Below are 15490 nucleotides of genomic sequence, written 5' to 3' on the forward strand. Positions count from 1 at the left end.
CTGAGGCAGGAGAATTGCCTGAACCCAGGAGGCGGAGGTTGCGGTGAGCCGAGATCGCGCCATTGCACTCCAGCCTGGGTAACAAGAGCGAAACTCCGTCTCAAAAAAAAAAATAAATAAAAGTAATGACAAAACCCACAGTTACTTTTGGGGCAATCTAATAGAAAACTCTTCAGAGAACTTGGTTATCAAAGGCCCTGGGGCTGAGTCTTTTTCTCTCCACAGGAAACACTGCCAGAGTCCAGCGCCCAGCAGGCAGGATGCCAGCCGCTAGTGGAGACTCTGGGGCTCCCCCTCCAGGAGGCCACAGAGCCAGGGGACCCAATGCAGGCAGACGGTGCCCACCCTAAGCAGAGCAGCCAGAGCCCCGTGAAAGCTGTGTCCAGCAGTGGGGATTCTCAGCCTGAGGACCCTCCAGGCAGGGGGACGGGGTGGTCCACCTCACAGAGGGCCAGCCAGGACCACCTGTTAGAACAAGGGACCGACGATAGCAGGCCTGAGACAGAGAGGGCTCCCGGTGATCGTGGCCAAAAGGAACACCTGCCAAGCAGCGATTCTGAGGGGAAGGAGCCAGACAGAGGAGCCCCCCAGGAGGGAGGAGCCCAAAGGACAGGAGGGGCTGGCCTGCCTGGAGGGCCCCAGGAGGAGGGAGGTGATGTCCCCTGCGCCCCAGCCTCAGTTCCTACCTCGGGCTCTGCTTTGGGACTCGGCCCTACCTCTTGGTGTCTGGAACCCAGGTCTGTGGCCCAGGGCTCCCCTGACTCCCAGCAGACCCCCAGCAGGATGGGCAGGGAAAGGGAAGGGACTCATAGCAGCCTGGAATGCTCGTCCCTTGGGATGGGTGTCATCACAGACCTGAGCACAGACCCCACTGAGCTGGAAGAGAAGGCTCTGGAGGTGGCTGGGCCTGACAGGCAGGTCTGCGCCATGTCACCTGCCTCTCCCGAGAGGAAGGCCGCTGATGGAGGCCACGGGAGAGCCCTGCCAGGCTGCAGCCCACTCACTGGGGAAACCACCGGAGGGAGAGGGGAGGCAGGGCAGGACGACAACCCCCCGGATGACGTCCCAGTGGGCCCTGCAGCCTCCCTGGTTCTGGCACCTGGGAGCGGACAGCCCATGATGGGGGCTGGAGATTCCAGCCATCCAGCCCTGGACACAGGTCCACGTGTCGGCCAGAAGCAGGAGCCAGGCCCTGCTCAAGAGGCAGCCGAGTCAGGCAGCCAGAACCTTGAACAAGACCTCGAGGGGCTCGGTCTGTCCCCACAAGCCTCTGTTCTGCTGGAACACAAAGCAGCAGCAGACGGCCCTCTTCAGGAGCCTGGGACCCAGCAGGGCGGTCCAGACACCACCTTGGACCTGGCAGGGCAGCGAGACCACCTGCCTCATTCTGCAGACCAGGCCACCTGGGCAGACTCTTCAGCTGTGGAGCTCGACTTCCTGCCAGACAGCCAGATACAGGATGCCCTGGATGCCTCTGACTTCGAAGCCCCACCTGAGCAGGTGAGAGCTGCCCTGAGTGACAGACATACCTGCCCAGGGCAGGTACCCAACATCCACAAGCCCCCTCCTCACACAGCGCAGTGGTGGAGGGGGAGCTGGGGTTCACGGCGTTCCATTTACACAACCACTGACAAGGAGTTGCAGCTCTAGTGGGTGTGGTTTTCCAGAAAGTGCAGACCTGCCTTTGGGTGGTTGTTGACACATCCAGGGTGGTGACAGAAAGCTGCATTCTCAGCCAGGGCCTCCTGCATTGAACTGGAGTTCCCAGGAATGCCAGCCCCTGGCAGCTTCCGCTTCAGTGCTTGACCCTGGCCATGGGGTCTCAGGAGATGTGTTGAGGGCTGTGGACACAGTGGGGCCTGGGGAGAAGCTGGGCCTGGGGAGGGGGCTTCACTCCCAAGCTGCCAAAGAGGCTTTGCCCATCTCCTTAGGGTCCTCTGAGGATCCTGATATGATTCTTTCCCAAACATACCTAAGTAATTTGGTTTTTCTGCCAGAACTTGTAAGGGCTTTCCCTCCTTCAGGGATCTGCCCCCCAGCAGCGCTGCCCGGATGTGGCCTTCTCTGGCTCCAGAGCCAGTGCCAGCCGTTGGCGCTTGTTCTCCTGTCTGGGCAGGTGGCAGCCTTGCTTCAGCCCTGCCCCCAGGGGAAGAGCGACCTCCCCAGCCGTTGGAACGCCTGAGCCTGGGCTGAGGGCTTCACAGCCACGCCCTGGGAGGTAGGCGGTTCTCTGTGCACACACTGGGTGTGGCAGCGAAGACTCTGGAGTTCCTGCGCCTGCCGGAGGTGAGGTAGGCAGGAGGGGAGGAGGTCATGCCCAGCCGCCGTGTCCTGGAACACAGAGCTCGATTTGCTTTTCAGATGTCAGCTTCTGTTTCTTTGGCTGTCCTTGTGTTCAGATGTTTAAAAAAAAAAAAAAAATTCATGGCCAGGCACAGTGGCTCCCACCTGTAACCCTAGCACTTTGGGAGGCCAAGGCAGGTGGATCACCTGAGGTCAGGAGTTTGAGACCAGCCTGACCAAATGTGGAGAAACCCCATCTCGACTAAAAATATAAAAAATTAGCCAGGTGTGGTAGCGTATGTCTGTAATCCCAGCTACTTGGGAGGCTGAGGCAGAAGGATTGCTTGAACCCAGGAGGTGGAGGTTGCCGTGAGCTGAGATCACACCATTGCACTCCAGCCTGGGCAACAAGAGCGAAACTGTATCTCAAAAAAAAAAAAAATTAGCTGGGCTTGGGGGTGCACGGGTGCAGTCCCAGCTACTTGGGAGGTTGAGGAGGGAGAATCACTTGAGCCCAGGAGGTTGAGATTGCAGTGAGCTGAATCATGCCACTGTACTGCAGCCTGGGTGACAGAGTGAAACCCTGTCTCAAAAAAAAAAAAAAAAATAGGAGTCACAGTGCGGTTCAGTGGTAGAGCCTAAACACGAGCACATGGGAAAGGCAGGAGTTCAGGTGCTGAACTCAGCTGAAATTTTATGAGCCTCACACCTGAAAAATGCAGATCCCTAGCTCAAGAGCAGAGCCGCCTCCAATGCCTGCAGTCTGTGGTCTCGTGGGCAGTGGCTTGGAGAAGGCTGGGGAATGATTAGGGTGTTTGGGGCCAAGTGTGCCAAGGTGGCATCTAGCAGGTGAAGCCCGAGCCCTCCTAAATGGGCTGCCAAACTTCGAGTTTGGAAAAAGACCCGGAAATCCAGACTCAGGGGGACCCCGACAGACAGCCAGGGTAGTCAGACCTGACCAGCATCAGCAGCCTTTCTCCGGCCAGGGGAGGAGGCCCCGCTTGACAGCACTGCCAGGGCCTGGGCGTGTTTGGTTTTGACACCAGGCGTTCCCCAGCAAGTCAAGGCGACCCAGGCAAGGAACACATTCCCGTGGGAAGGTTCTGGGCGGCTCCTGGCAGGAAGGCTGAGGCCCATGTCTCCCGGCGTGGGCAGGGGCACCCAGGCACAGCAAAGATGGGTCATGAGGACCATCTCAGTGCCTCCTCCTGACCTTACTGTGGTCACACACTGTGCTAGAGGAGGGGACTCGGAGGGACACAGCAGAGACAGCTTTCAAACCTCAAACCGCAAGGTCTTGTCACGGGAGGATGTGCTGTTACCGTCTCATAGCTCCTCTGCACGTGCTCCTCGACCGGTGGAGCCTCTGCAGTCTGCGTATGGAGTCATTTAATTTATTTTTTATTTTTATTTTTTTCATGATCTGTGGTTTTCTTTTTAATTATCTTGTCTTATGATCACACATAATTTTTAAATTTGTGTGTATCTCCTCTACTTTAATCGTTTTAAGTTGGCAAAAGCACCATTCCCAATCACAAATACACAGCAGTTGTACGGTTTTGTTTCTGAATGGCTGTTTAAAGACAATCCTGGGCCGGGCGCGGTGGCTCAAGCCTGTAATCCCAGCACTTTGGGAGGCCGAGGCGGGTGGATCACAAGGTCAAGAGATCAAGACCATCCTGGTCAACATGGTGAAACCCCGTCTCTACTAAAACTACAAAAAATTAGCTGGGCACGGTGGCGTGTGCCTGTAGTCCCAGCTACTCAGGAGGCTGAGGCAGGAGAATTGCCTGAACCCAGGAGGCGGAGGTTGCGGTGAGCCGAGATCGCGCCATTGCACTCCAGCCTGGGTAACAAGAGTGAAACTCCGTCGGATACAAAAAAGACAATCCTAAATTATAACTTACTTTGACTTAGATTATAAAGAATTCAAGAGTGAAGTTTAATTGGCTACTGTTTTAAAAGCATGTGACCTTATAGATCATCTATAAAATGTGTGAAGTGTTAAGTAATTTTTCTTGTTTTTTTTTTTTTTTTTTTTGAGACGGAGTTTCGCTCTTGTTACCCAGGCTGGAGTGCAATGGCGCGATCTCGGCTCACCGCAACCTCCGCCTCCTGGGTTCAGGCAATTCTCCTGCCTCAGCTTCCTGAGTAGCTGGGATTACAGGCACGCGCCACCATGCCCAGGTAATTTTTTGTATTTTTAATAGAGACGGGGTTTCACCATGTTGACCAGGATGGTCTTGATCTCTTGACCTCGTGATCCACCCACCTCGGCCTCCCAAAGTGCTGGGATTACAGGCTTGAGCCACCGCGCCCGGCCAAGTAATTTTTGATATTACACATAGCCCACACTAAAATGCTTTTCAGTAAGTAAAAACTAAAATGCCTTTTGATAAGTAAAAACCATTGTAAACACAGGGAATTCTAATTGGATTGGCATAGTTAAGGCCAAAACATAAAGTAACCATTGCTACCTCTTTGTCTTCAACCCTTGCCTTTAAGAGGCAAATGAACACAAAACACAGGTGAACCTTTGCTTGGTTCTGAGACGGTGAAGGAATTTCCCCCATATTTAAATATATTCACATACCGGTTACATAAATCTAAACATAAAACCAATCTCCAGTAAGTTTTAAGATGGCACTCACCATCTGTGAAAAGTTTAACATTCCTAACGAAGTCTAATCATATCTTTAGAAGGGATAAACAGTGATAGCATTTACTAAATTGGAATTACTATTAAAATTCAAAAATTGAACATACTTATTTAACCACAAGCCAGTCTTAGTTTTAAATCAGGACTGCCCAACAAAATATTCTGTCATTCATTCATCATGTAAATTCTGGTGTATGAGATCTATTAAAGTATGGTACACATAAAGTCATGAGACATGTGTATGTACACATAAATAAGGCAGAGTACCAGACAAAGTATGGTACACATCAATCAGGCAGTGGCCAATTGTTACTCATTAGTAACTTTTCTGAGATAAGCTATCAAGTCTGCCCTTTCTCCCTTCTTCTTAATGCCGGCAAAGATCACTTTTGTTCCAAGGATGTACTTCATGGGATTCTCCAAATACTCCATCAATGTATCCTCTCCCCAGGTGATGTCTGTGTTCTTATTGGCGTCAGTGTAAGAGAATCCCGCGGCCCAACCTGTCTTCCGCCCAAAGATACCATGGAGATTAGGCCCATTCTCGTGCTTGCCTCCCTTTTCCACAGTGTGGCCCTGGGAACACTTCTGAACACAAATTTTCTTCCCTTTCTCAACATCACCCATATTTAATTCTCATTTTTTGTTGCTGGCGCAACAAAGGTTACCACTGGGAAGCCAGACATCCCACTGTCTCGGAGTCATTTAATTTAATTTAAATTTTGGAGACAGGGCCTTGCTGTGTTGCCCAGGCTGGAGTGCAGCGGCACAATCACAGCTCACTGCAGCCTCAGCCTCCCGCGCTCCTGCCTCAGCCTTCCGAGTAGCTGGGACCACAGGCATGTGCCACCATGACCAGCTAATTTTTGTATTTTTTTGTAGAGACAGGGTCTTGCCATGTGGCCCAGGCTGGTCTAGAACTCTTGGCCTCAATCCTCCCACCTCAGCCTCCCAAAGTTCTGGGATTACAGGCATGAGCCACCACGCCCAGAGTGGCTCATTGTAGGTCACCACTGTGATGGAGCTTGACAATTTCCAATAGAAATTAAACCACCCTTGGAGTTACCTGGCTTTCCCCTGTATTCACTGGGACTTTCCCCCTCGTGTTGTATTTGCAGACTCTTTTCCTAACGGGATGTGCGTGGCGTATTCAGCCAAGGTAGACGACTCACTTCACTGCAGTTGCCACTCCTTGGCGTTTTCTCTGTACCTGCAGGAGACTGCAGCGATGTCAGGGCCAGAGAACTCACGGCACAGTGGGGCTCCCCACTGCTCAGATCAGCCTGGGGGAGTTCCGGGCCCAGGAGCGGACACCAAGGTTGGGTTTGGCATTGCTGTGGCCTTTTTCTTTCTGAGGGGAAAGGGCAGGCACGGCCCAGGCTGGTAGCCCCGGGTCTCCCCATCGCAGAGCTCCTCCCTGGTCCTTCTCTTCCTCTGCAGGAGCCCCAGCTGCCCCCGGTGTGACCTGCTGTGGCCACGGTGAAGCCAGAGGTGCCAGTATGACTAACTAACGGTTCTCCCGTGCAGAGCTTGCCCAGCCCGGGCCCGGCTGCTCACTCCTTGTGCTCTCTTTCCAGCTCTTTCCTTTGGGGAGCAAGCCGGGCCCTTGCTGGCCTGGCCCCAGCCCACACGCCAGTGAAGACCCTGTTGCAGTGACCAGGGCCCAGCCGAGGTAGGTGCGGGGTGGGGGAGAAGGGGCTCCAGGACCCTCACCAATTTTACCACACAGGGTGACAGACGGAGGGACCTCAGTTCTCCCTCCCTAGGCCTCAACTTCCTCATTCCAACAGGGGAGCTGAGCCCTGTCTTTTAAACTGCACACGTTCCCCTGATTCCCAAAAGCAGAGGAACAGGCTACAGTGACCAGTGATGGGCACCCAAACAGCACCTCCCCAGGAGCCCTGGGATAGTGCCCCTGGCTCTGTGGGTTGTTTCTCTCTGGGAGGAGGGGCCAGAGCTTCCTCCTGAGTCTCTGGGAAGGGGAGGGGACCCAGACAGGGCTCAGAGCTGGTGGCTGAGACCGTCTTGGAGCTGTTACTAGCTCTGGCACCAGGCGGGTGTTGGAGTGACTCTAACCTGCCCTCACCTCCTCCCTCCCACTTGGCTCCTGCCCCAGGTGATGCACTTCCTCCCTCCCACAGGCTGAGCCTGCTCCAGCCTCCTGTGTGTGAGGAGGGCCCTCTCCCCTACACCATGCCCAGGGTCCCTGCAGCCTGTCCCCTCCTCCGCTGCTCTCCCGCAGCCCTCCTTGCAGCCAGCACTGGGCAGCCAGCCACCTTTTCTGTTACCTGGTACTTGAACCTGCCTCTTTGCAGAGGCAGTGGCTCATCAATTATTTATGGCCAAGTTTCTGTTTCTGTCTGGTGGGGGGAGGGGCGTGGGGGTGGAGGAGGGTTTTTTGGGACTCAGCCCTTGGCTGTGGCCCTTACTCTGCCCTTCCACCTTCCCTTCCCCCCTCCCCTTCCCCCTTCCTCCCCCTCCTCCTGCTCCTCTTCCTCTCCCCCGCAGCAGAGGGTGGCTCTGTCCCCCCCTCCTGCCCTCACTCCCTGGGACTTGCACCTGCTGTGCCACTGGCCGCCTCCCCCATCCACACACACAACCTGCGTGTGGACCAGTGGCAGTTCATCAGAGCGGGCCGCTGTGGTTTGAGTAAATGGCAGGAAGATTTCACATCCGGGCCAGTACAGCTCTCCTCCCCACCGCCCTGGATGTCTGGAAGCTCCCAGAGGGTCCTGGGGTCTGGTTTGGTGGCTTAAGGCTGAATGACACACACAAGAGGCTAAGGCCCAGAGGCTGCCAGCCACCTCGGGGTGACCAAGGCAGGAGGAGCAGGACAGCAGTTTCCAAAGTGGCAGTCCCAGCGGTGCTGCCAAGCCTAGGGCATGGGCGGGTTTAGGGTGGGTGACTCCCACTTCCCCACCTGCCCCCTGCGGTGCCTGTGTCTGAGTGGCAGCTGTTCTATGGCTCCTCTGCTCTGCTCTTCCGTGGTTTTTTTTTTTTATTTGAGACACCGTCTTGCTCCCATCACCAGGTTGGAGTGCAGTGGCACAACCTCAGCTCGCTGCAGCCTCTCCTGGGCTCACTTGTGTGATTCTCCAACTTCAGCCTCTTAAGTAGCTGAGACTACAGGTGGTCGCACACAAAATTAGCCCATTACCATACCCGGCTAATTTTGTATATTTTTTTAGAGATGAGATTTTGCCATGGTGACATTACAGGCACGAGCCACAGTGCCTGACGGTATATTTTTGATATAGAATCTTGCTCTGTTGCCCAGGCTGGTGTGTGGTGGTGTGATCATAGCTTACTATAGCCTCCATCTCCCGGGCTCAAGTGATCCTCCCACTTCATCCTCCTGAGTTGCTGGGACTACAGGCATGCACCACCACGCCTGGCCAATTTTGTATTATTTGTAGAGATGGGGTCTCACTATGTTGCCAAGGCTGGTTCTGAACTCCTGGGCCCAGGCCATCCTCCCGCCCCGGCCTCCCAAACCTTCCATGGATATGAATGCCATCTGGGGCCAGCTTTTCTGGCACTGCCCTGGGTGCTGGTGAGGCAGTGTGGGAAAACAGAGTTTGGTGCTAGTAGGGGATTCAGGGTGTGGGGACATGAGAGACAGGGAGCAGATTAGATGATCAGATGTCAGAGTGCTGGGGAGAAAAAGGCAGCAGAGAAGGAGTTAAAATGTAAGGGGTGCTCAGGGGAGCCACCGCCCATCCCCCACCACCGAGGAGGAGACTTCAGGAAAAGCACATTCCACTGTCTTGAGTGAGAGGTGCTCCAGGAATGGCCAGGACTCCAGTGTGGCTCGAGCAGGGGGGAGGGGAGAAGGGGGGATGAGGAGAGGGCACGGGGCAGGCAGGTGGTGCAGGGTCTGAGGGGTGGACCACCAGGAGGGGAGGGCCTGCCTCTGAGCCAGGTTTCCACATTCAGTGCCCGGTGCATGCAGGGAGCAAGAGGGCAGGGGGAGGCAGGGGAGAGAAGGGGCTGAGTTCTGGGCCTGCTGGGCTGTGGAGCCAGCTGAGTTGGCCGTCAGGGCTCTGTCGTGAACAGAGGACAGGCTGGACACCTAGAAAGGCCGGCGTGAGGCCAGCGGAAGCCCCTCTACTGGAGAGCTCTGGTAGTCCGGTGAGGCTGGGCCACTTTTAACTTCTTCCCTGCTGCTTCCCTGCCTGCCAGGACCTTCGTGGGGATCCAGGCCTGTGAGGCCCCCAGGATGGAGGACGCCACCAACATCGTGCGTGGCCTCATCGTTGAGCTCTCCAACCTGAAGTATGGGGTGGGCTTGGACTCACAGGGCACGGGGGCTGCGGGAGGCCAGTGGGGACCCAGAGGAGCAGGGAGGGACTGAAGCGCAAAGCGCCTGGGTGGGTGGCGAGGGTCAGGCACCCCACTGCCGCTGGGCCCTCGGCGGCCCCCTCTCCCCTGTCCTTTGCAGAACATGGGCTCTGAAGGGCTGGAACAGGCCCAGCCTGTGCTGCCACACTCGTTCTGGTTGTGTGCACATGTGTGAGCTGTGTGTGTACCCGAGTCATCAGTGACCATGTGGCTGTGAGGCGCAGCCCCCCTGTCACTTGGTGACCGCTGAGCCCCACACACGTGCCTGTTTCCCCAAAGCCGGCTGATCATGGGCACTCACCGGGACCTGGAAGCCTTCAAACGCCTCAACTACAGGAAGACAAAGCCAGGAGGCAAAGCCCACTGCCTTACCCTTCAAAGGGGCCTGGGGATGTCCCTCGAGGGGACCAACCCTGGAGGGAGTTGTCGGCGGCTCTGAGGTCTTTTTCCTTTGCCACCCAGCCCCCATGCCTGTGGGCCCCCATGGGTGACCTGATAGTTTTGATCTCCTCCAAGATACTCCCAGGGGTCCTAACGGACCCCACAAACCCCCTTCAGTTGCCCGGAAGTTGGTCTCTAATGGACCACACAAAGGAGGCCCTGAGGTCCTCGCCTGGCCAGGGTCAAGGTCAGCAGCCCCCTTTGGCTTCAGGGAGGGAACCTGTCCCGCAGCCCCAGTGGCTTCAGGCAGGCCTGAACTCTAGAAAGCCCGCCATGGCCGCCTCCAAGCAGGGCGCATCCTGTTGGGATTTGCAAATGTTAGGCTCCTGAGTCAAGGTTATGGAAGGTTCAGAATTTGTTTCTTTCCTGGAGAAGAGAGCTCCCTTTGTTTTCTTTCTCCTGATTTCCATTTTATTTCTTCTGGGAAGACCCATAATAAATGATTCTGTAATGAGGCCCCATGTGGTGTTTGGGGCTGAGCCTTCAGTTCCTTCACATTCTGCCCACAAACCTTCTACCCTCTTCCTCCTCCCCCCACCCTCTGCGAGTTTTATGCCTCAGCTCCCCTGGGAAAGCAAGGGGGGTCGAGTCTCCAGGGCCAGGTGACCGTGTGCCGGTGTCTATGCAGGCCCTTGAGCACTCACGCAGGTACCTGTGGAGCGGAAGCCGAAGAGACGGCCTGGCGATCAGCAGGCTGCAGGGTTTGAGTCCAGCGCTCCGGTGGCCTGGCCCTCACCGGACAAGCTGCCTGCAGGCCCGAGCCAGGAAGGGGGCCATCCTGGGAGGTTGTTATGATGCAAACACAGCCAGAGGCGTGCTTCCCCTCATCCCACGCAAGGCTCACATCAGCCAGATGACAATCCTGTAGCAGCCATCGGTGCTGCTGTCACTCCCGGCTTACAGCAAACTATGCCTTTGTGAAACCTGTCATGGAAAGGCTGACTGGACCTTTGCCATTATGAAGCACTCTATGACTCCTGCTCTCCAGCTCCCACAGCTCAAGCAGGATCTGCTTCCCGCCCTGTGATCCTACACCCTGGTGACCCAATGCAGGAGGGGAGGAAAGAGCAGGGCGGGTATGAGCCCCTGCCCTCCAGGACATGCCTGCCTCGGTGTGAGCCCAGTCCCCCAGGTCTCCTCTCCACTTCCCCCTCCGTCCTCCCCTCCACGCCCCAGCTGTCTGCAAAGGCCCACCCCCATCCCCAGGGCCTCTGGTTCCAGTTCAAGTCGGAAAGCCTCCTGCTCCCCGCCCAGACCGCAGGAGGCTGTGTGGGCCCAGCGCCCAGACCCCAGGCCGGTTTGTGGACCGAGGGTAGAATGTGGACTGCACAGTGGGCACTCTGGTTTCCTAAGCACTGCCACCTGTCACCCCAGCAGTACAAGATCTGGGGCGGAGGAGGCAGGCAGGGGTGTGGGGATTCCCTCACATGCAACTCCCCATCCCCCTATCCTGCCAGGATAACAGAGCCCCATTTTTCTCCCGCTCCTGCCCAAACCTACCCAGGCCCCCACCCCTGCCCAACCCCCAGGACATGGTCCCATTCTCTGCCCCCTAAGTGTCCCTCCCTTGCTCTAAACTGCTCGGCTTCTCACTGGTATATCCATAACACACATTCACCTTCCTTCATGAGGAGGATGGGGGGGTCTCTGTCTAGCTGTCCCTCAATTTCTTCCTCAAATGAAGCCCCCACCTCCAGTACAGGGCTGGGGGGGTGAGATGGGGAGAGTCCACCCATCTTACATGTCAGTGCAGGGGGTGGCTGGAGGGGAGTTTGGAAAGACCAAATGTCCACAGAAAGGGTCTCATGATCTCAATCTGGTTTTGAGGTGCTGGAACCCACCCCCCAGGCTACCCCAAAGTTTCTCTGCACAAAGCAGCCCACCCTGGCACCTCAGGATCCCGGAATTCAGAGAACAAGGGGAGATCTGGGTACAGGATTCCCAGCAAGGTTCACACTACACCTTGTCCCAAGACCAGGCCTTGTCCGTCGCTGATCCATAAATAAGCATTTATTGAGTGCTGACTGGCTGCCCAGCGTCCAGGAGATGGCAGCTGTGGGCGGAACACACCATGGCAGAAAGGGCGGGGCGATTTCAGCTGTTCCTTCGCCAACCCCAGACAGCACCTGCGTCCCAGGGATCAAGCCCAAACTGGGGGAAGGGTCTGGGAGTAGGGACGGTCCTCCTAAGGTGATCTTCCTGGAAATTCAGCAGAGGCCAGGTGCCCTTCCCCCGGTGTAGGCGGCCTCCCCGCACCGGCCTCCTAGGTGGACATGGAAGGAGAGCCGGAGGAGGGCGAAGGCTCAGACTTCCCGGCACCTCTGAAACCTGGCGGAGGAGGAGGGAGAGAAATGCTTAATCACAGGCGATGACTCAGTGCTCCCCACGTTACCCAAGGACGCGGCCTCCGGGGCTGCCGGGGCTTTGGCGCCACCCAGGGGCTGCTCCGGAGACAGCGACCCCGTTACGTCCGCGGCTCCGTCGGGAGGCCCCGCCGGGACCCAGAGCTGAGACAAAGCGCAGGAGTTCCCATTCCGCGACCATGCTGCCCTCTCGTGGCCGCCGTGCTCTGGGCTCCCCCAGAAGTTAACCAGGGAGGCCGGCCGCGGGCAGCCTTTCTGTGCCAATGCGGTGGTGGGGGCTCCCCCGGCCCCGGCCTCTAAGCCCAGGGAAGCAAGTTTTCCTACTACCTACGGCTTAAAGGGAAAAACGGAAAATTCTGACACCATCTTCTCTATGTCCTTTTAGCCTCCAGCATCTCCCAGCGGGACCGCATCAGCATCAAACCTCACAGGGAACACTGTCTTCTCCCGGAGGCAGTCTTTCAAACTTTTGTTTTGGTTTTTTTGAGACAAGAGTCTTGCTCTGTCGGCCCACTGCAACCTCCACCTCCCGGTTCAAGTGATTCTCCTGCCTCAGCTTCCCAAGTAGCTGGGTTTACAAGTGCGCGCCACCACGGCAGGGCAATTTTTGTATTTTTAGTAGAGACGGGTTTCACCATGTTAGTCAGGCTGGTCTTGAACTCCCGACCTCGTGATTTGCCCGCCTTGGCCTCCCAAAGTGCTGAGATTACAGATGTGAGCCACCGCGCCCGGTCAGTTCTTCTTTCTGTACCTGTAATAACCAGCTGGGCGCAGTGGCTCCTGTCTATAATCCCAGCACTTCGGGAGGCCGAGGCAGGCAGATCACTTGAGGTCAGGAGTTTAAGATCAGCCTGGCCAACATGGTGACACGCTGTTTCTACTAAAAATGCCCCCCAAAATCAGCCAGGCATGGTGGTGCATGCCTGTAATTCCAGCTTCTCGGGAGGCTGAAGAAGAAAAATTGCTTGAACCCAGGAGGCAGAGGTTGCAATGAGCTGAGATAGCAGCACTGAACTCTAGCCTGGGCGACAAAGTGAGACTCCATCTCAAAAAAAAAATAAAAATAAAAAATAAGTAAAAATAAAATCATAAAAGTCTTTTTTGCGGGCTGGGCACTGTGGCTCACACCTGTAATCCCAGCACTTTGGGAGGCCAAGGTGGGCTGATCACCTGAGGTCAGGAGTTCAAGACCAGCCTGGCCAACATAGTGAAACCCCGTCTCTACTAAAAGTACAAAAAATAGCCGGGTGTGGTGGCAGGGGCCTGTAATCCCAGCTACTCAGGAAGCTGAGGCTGAAGAATTGCTTGAACCCAGGAGACGGAGGTTGCAGTGAGCCGAGATCACACCATTGCACTCCAGCCTGGGGCGGACAAGAGCGAGACTCATCTAAAAAATAGTAATAATAAATAATAAAATAAACTGCTGTTCTAAGCTCTCTCTAACGTCTTCCCCCAACCGTTGGAGGAAGGTACTGGGGCTAATTTTACTTCACAGAGGGCTCAGCCCCTATCCTGGGACAGGTCCCCCCCCCAGCCACCTGTGCAGGCACCTGCTCCTCCTCCTCGGCGGTGGCCCGAGTCCTGTGTCTTCGCCTTGTCAGGCCGGACCAGCTTCTTGCCCGCCGAGTTTCGGGTTGTGTGGCTGTAGACGGAGGTGTAGCCCTGGCCGGTGAGCGGGCAGAAGCGTCGGGTGTGGGCGCGCTCACGCGTGGCGCCACACTGGGGGCACACGTAGTCCCGCAGGATGGGACACAGCACCCTGCCAGCCTCGTCCTTCAGCACGTGGGACAGGTAGATGGCCCGGGACTCCCCGTTGTGTTTGCAGAAAGAACACAGGCGTTCGGGAGCTGGCGAGGGCTCCAGGCAGTGCTTCTCCTCCTGGGGTCCTGGTGTTGGCACCGGCTCTGGCACTGGCTCCTCTGGCTCTGGCTGGGGGTTCAGCCTAGTCTCAGGCCCCTCTTTCCCACTCAGAGCCCTAACCAGGCGTGCCAAACCCAGGTAATCTGTCCACAGGTCAAAGGTCCCCATAGCTGGGAGATACAGCGACAAGAAACCCTGCCTGGCCCACGCTCCCGCCTTCTGTCCCTCTCTGCTGCCCCTTCCTTCCCCTCTCCGGAGCCTGGGAGTCTGGGCTGGCCGACCCTCCTTTTACTTCCAAGTGGGTGTGAAGAGGGAGGAGCAGGCTGTGGGAGGTTCCCTATTGTCACAGGGGGGCTTGGTGCCCCATTAATGCACCTCCCAAGGGCTTGCATGGCCTCTGGCTGTGCTGGGGGCCAGTGGGACACAGGTGGGACACCCAAAGATGTGCCCCACACCCCCATGTACACATCGCCAGGGAATTGGGGGGCTACCCTGCCTCCCCTCCTTGTAGGAGTCCTTTGCCCTCCAGCCCAACTGGTGGATGGGGAGGAAGGGTTGGAAACCCCACCTCCAAAGACTAGCAGTTACCAGTAACTTAGTAACTTCTTTCTAACTTTTTCTTCCTTCCCCTGGGCGGGGAGTGGCCAGGTGCCCCTGGGCTCTTTGTGTGTGTTCAGTCCGGGGGAGGCTGCTGATCCTCCAGCTGCCTCTGAAAGGGGTGTGGAGGTTCCAGGCTCACGGGCTGGTTGGGGGGTGGGTAGGGAGGAAGGGTCCCGCCGCATGCCCCCAGCTCTGGTCTCCCTCCAAGAATTTTCACGTGGTTTTCTTAGTGGGACCCCCATTTCATGGATGAGCAAACACGTTTGAAGCCATCTGCCCATGCAGTTATTTATAAAGTCAACCACCAGGCTGGCAGGGTGGCTCATGCTTGTAATCACAGCACTTTGGGAGGCTGAGACAGCTGGATCACCTGCGGTCAGGAGTTCAAGACCAGCCTGGCTAAAATAGCGAAACCCTGTCTCTGTTAAAAATACAAAAAAAAAAAAAAATTAGCTGGGTGTGGTGGCGGGTGCCCGTGATCCTAGCTACTCGGGAGGCTGAGGCAGCAGAATTGCTCGAACCCAAGAGGTGGAGGTTGTGGTGAGCCGAGATCAAGCCACTGCACTCCAGTCTGGGTAACAGAGCAAGACTCTGTATCAAAAAAAAAAATTTAAAAAGCACCAAATCTGCCTCCTTCTTCCAGTTACTGGGGCCCCCTGAGACTAGGTGCTGGGGAGGGAGCACTTCCTTGGCTGGGGGTGCAGAGGGGTGAGGAAGAACCCTCTGGAGATGGGAGGTGGGGGTTAGCAGAGGTGCAGGTTGGGCTGTTAGAAGGGGACCCTACTACCTACACCTCTTCAGTGTCCTCCCCAGCTGGGACCCCAGCTCAGTCCCATGAGGGTAGGGTGTGCCCAGGACTCGGACACAGAGGAGAGAGGCTATCCTCCTTACACACCTCCTCCACCCATCCATTCATTTAAGAAACTTTTAGGCCGGCTGAGGT

At 56.3% G+C, this 15490-nt stretch overlaps 3 protein-coding genes across 3 annotated transcripts in view; 1 reads left to right on the top strand and 2 right to left on the bottom strand.

Moving 5' to 3' along the window:
• Positions 1 to 10179, top strand: part of BRME1 (break repair meiotic recombinase recruitment factor 1) — a 25349-nt gene extending 15170 nt beyond the window's left edge. Inside the window, 6 exon segments of the mRNA XM_037727546.1 lie at positions 226 to 1500; positions 6520 to 6614; positions 9125 to 9217; positions 9563 to 9639; positions 9642 to 9925; positions 9962 to 10179. Of these exon segments, the coding sequence (XP_037583474.1) occupies positions 226 to 1500; positions 6520 to 6614; positions 9125 to 9217; positions 9563 to 9639; positions 9642 to 9925; positions 9962 to 10054 (1917 nt within the window). The 3' untranslated portion in view covers positions 10055 to 10179.
• Positions 5252 to 5569, bottom strand: LOC108281951 (cytochrome c, somatic-like). Its single transcript, XM_037727547.1, has one exon. It carries the CDS (start codon positions 5567 to 5569, stop codon positions 5252 to 5254), a length of 318 nt encoding a protein of 105 aa, XP_037583475.1.
• A 1079-nt stretch (positions 10180 to 11258) lies between the features above and the next one.
• On the bottom strand, positions 11259 to 14930 carry NANOS3 (nanos C2HC-type zinc finger 3). The gene is made up of 2 exons (XM_017497664.2): positions 13638 to 14930; positions 11259 to 12052 (listed from the first exon to the last, which is right to left on the bottom strand). The coding sequence occupies exons 1-2, from the start codon at positions 14113 to 14115 to the stop codon at positions 11988 to 11990; spliced, it is 543 nt and encodes a 180-aa protein (XP_017353153.1). The 5' UTR covers positions 14116 to 14930; the 3' UTR covers positions 11259 to 11987.
• Positions 14931 to 15490: the final 560 nt, after the last annotated feature.

This window comes from Cebus imitator, unplaced genomic scaffold (genome assembly GCF_001604975.1).
Source record: "Cebus imitator isolate Cc_AM_T3 unplaced genomic scaffold, Cebus_imitator-1.0 Scaffold234, whole genome shotgun sequence".
NCBI lineage: Eukaryota > Metazoa > Chordata > Mammalia > Primates > Cebidae > Cebus > Cebus imitator.

Excerpts from the sequence above, each read along its gene's own strand:
- LOC108281951 (XM_037727547.1), bottom strand. The coding sequence starts at position 5,569 with ATGGGTGATGTTGAGAAAGGGAAGAAAATTTGTGTTCAGAAGTGTTCC.
- NANOS3 (XM_017497664.2), bottom strand. The coding sequence starts at position 14,115 with ATGGGGACCTTTGACCTGTGGACAGATTACCTGGGTTTGGCACGCCTG. Across the intron at positions 12,053-13,637 it reads CCGCCGAGGAGGAGGAGCAG|GTTTCAGAGGTGCCGGGAAG; the intron begins GTGCCTGCACAG and ends CTCCTCCGCCAG.